Genomic DNA, 2,227 nt, shown 5'->3' with positions numbered 1-2,227 from the left:
GTATTAGAAATCCTTTTCCCTCTCATACAAATTTTGCAGAGAAAGAACGAACTAGGCTACACGCTCAACTTTCCAACCAAAAATTTTTTGAAAATTGAAGGATTCTGAATTTAAAACACGCTAAGAAAATCTCAGTATGACAACAAGAATTATGCACGTTAGTAGTATCTTCTTTTTCTTTTTCTTTTTCTTTTGTTCCCCCTCTCTCATAACAACTGATCGGTATAATATACATTTGAAACCTCAACATATATATGTTTAAATTCTCCATTCAACGTAACAAGTAGTTTTTTTTAAAAGCATTTGAATTCACAACAAACACACGCTAGCTAACAACAAGATCAACACGACACTTGTACAACAACACCAGCTGTCCAGTAGACAATGATCAACGAATGCGACGGTATAAGGAGTACGACGACAAGATCACCAACAACACGAGAACAACGGAGGCGACAAGCGACAGACCGATCGAGCTCCCAACGTGTCGACAATACTTACCGAACTTGTCGCATATCTTCATCCAATTCACATGATCATTCCCCTTCAGACCGATGTACGCGACTCCGCCTGCTGCACCCGTGGATGCCGCCACGATCCCGGCCATCAACTGTGATTGTAAACGCTAATTTGTTAGTACGCTAATTTGTGGGGTTAAACTTATTGTCAATGTAGTTTCACTTTGGTAGGGATTCAGGTCTTCTCTACCACTAAAAAATAAAGCAGTGTAGAGGCCGCTACTGTATCACAACCATTAATTTGTTTAATGGATGGATGTGATTGTCTTTGAGTGTATCATAACCACCCAGACAAATCAGAAGACCGCTACTTTTTTTAGTGTAGATGATCCAAATTCGTTTGGCAGGTAGACTTTCTATGTTCATTTTGACACTTTTTTCCTAGATAAAATTTTGGCAGATATTGCCCTCGGTGAAATTAGTGAGCCTATCTAGTTATTATTAGGGGTTGTTTGGTTGAGTGGTTTTATAGAAAACTTTATAGATAACGGCTGATAGTGGTAGTTTTATAAATAAAAAATTTCTGGAGATTTCTATAAACTGTGTTTGGTTCAAAAAAAAATTACAGAAAAGTTTTCTATAAAGTACAGAAAAGTACACTATTTTATAGAAATTAATTTTTGTTCAAAATGGACAAAAATCACCTAGAAATCTGACGCATATATTAAAAAAATAATTAAGTACATCAGTACCCTTCTCATGTGATTTCCCATGGACAATGTTAGTAAGCTAGTTTCTATAAAATGACATCCAACCAAACAAAAGAAAAAGAAAACAACATATTTTCTGTAAAATTAGAAACTTTTTCATACTTTGAACCAAACAAAGAAACAACAAAAAATAAGAAATATGGTACTCTTTTGAGTTCTATAAAATTTTCCTACAAATTTTATAGAAATATAAGGAAATCAAATTTTGAGTACTTTTCTTTTTCCTTTTTTTATAGAAATTAAACCAAACATCCCCTATTAAAAGAGTAAAAGTGAAGAGAAATCCATGGGGGGGCCATCTATTAAAATGAAACTACAAGATCTATGCTCAATTAATTATATTAACTCTTTTCCTATAAGAGAGGAGATTATTTTCCGTTGCAGATAGAGAAATCTACCGTATCGAAGATGATGAGGAGGAAGAGGAGGCCCGGAGACGGAGAAGGGTTGGAGATGACGGAGGCGGATGCGAAAATGGAGATTAAACCGTAGAAGATCGTGACAGCAAGGGCGGAGACTTGATATCTGAGATAAAAAATTTAATCCAAAAAAGCGTACGTTAGAAAAAAAATCATAATATATGTTATAATTACTGCATATATATACTAAATTAAAAAACTCTGGCCTCAGACAATAATTTATGAGATTTATATTTATCAAAAAGTTAAATATATGCGATATATATATATATATATGATAGGAGAATTTTCGTTGCATGCTACGAGAAAAAGGTTTTCAACATTCTCGACACACATGCATTTTGAAAAAAAATAAAAATAAATATGAGGAGTATTATTTATATCTTATCCCTTCCGGTCTCATATTGCCTCCTAAACTAGTAAGTTTATCCATGCTTACCTTCAGAACTATAACTTTTTAATTCATAGTTATCATTTTTTTAATTACTTTGTGGGTTTTTTAATTTATTATGGGAGGAAAATGATAGTTCAGGGAATAAAATGTGACTGAAAATACATTAACCATATATATATCATGAGA

General features: G+C 33.2%; 1 protein-coding gene across 1 annotated transcript in view; it reads right to left on the bottom strand.

The window, feature by feature from the left end:
- Positions 226–2,227, bottom strand: part of LOC109831401 (CASP-like protein 1D1) — a 2,084-nt gene continuing 82 nt past the window's right edge. The window contains exons 2-3 of the mRNA XM_020398727.1: positions 1,627–1,753; positions 226–610 (exon numbers count right to left, since the gene is read on the bottom strand). Coding sequence (XP_020254316.1) covers positions 389–610; positions 1,627–1,753 — 349 coding nt within the window. The 3' untranslated portion in view covers positions 226–388. The remainder of the gene's footprint in view (positions 611–1,626; positions 1,754–2,227) is intronic.

This window comes from Asparagus officinalis, chromosome 2 (genome assembly GCF_001876935.1).
Source record: "Asparagus officinalis chromosome 2, Aspof.V1, whole genome shotgun sequence".
NCBI classification, from domain to species: domain Eukaryota; kingdom Viridiplantae; phylum Streptophyta; class Magnoliopsida; order Asparagales; family Asparagaceae; genus Asparagus; species Asparagus officinalis.
This window is presented reverse-complemented; position numbering and strand designations above follow the sequence as displayed.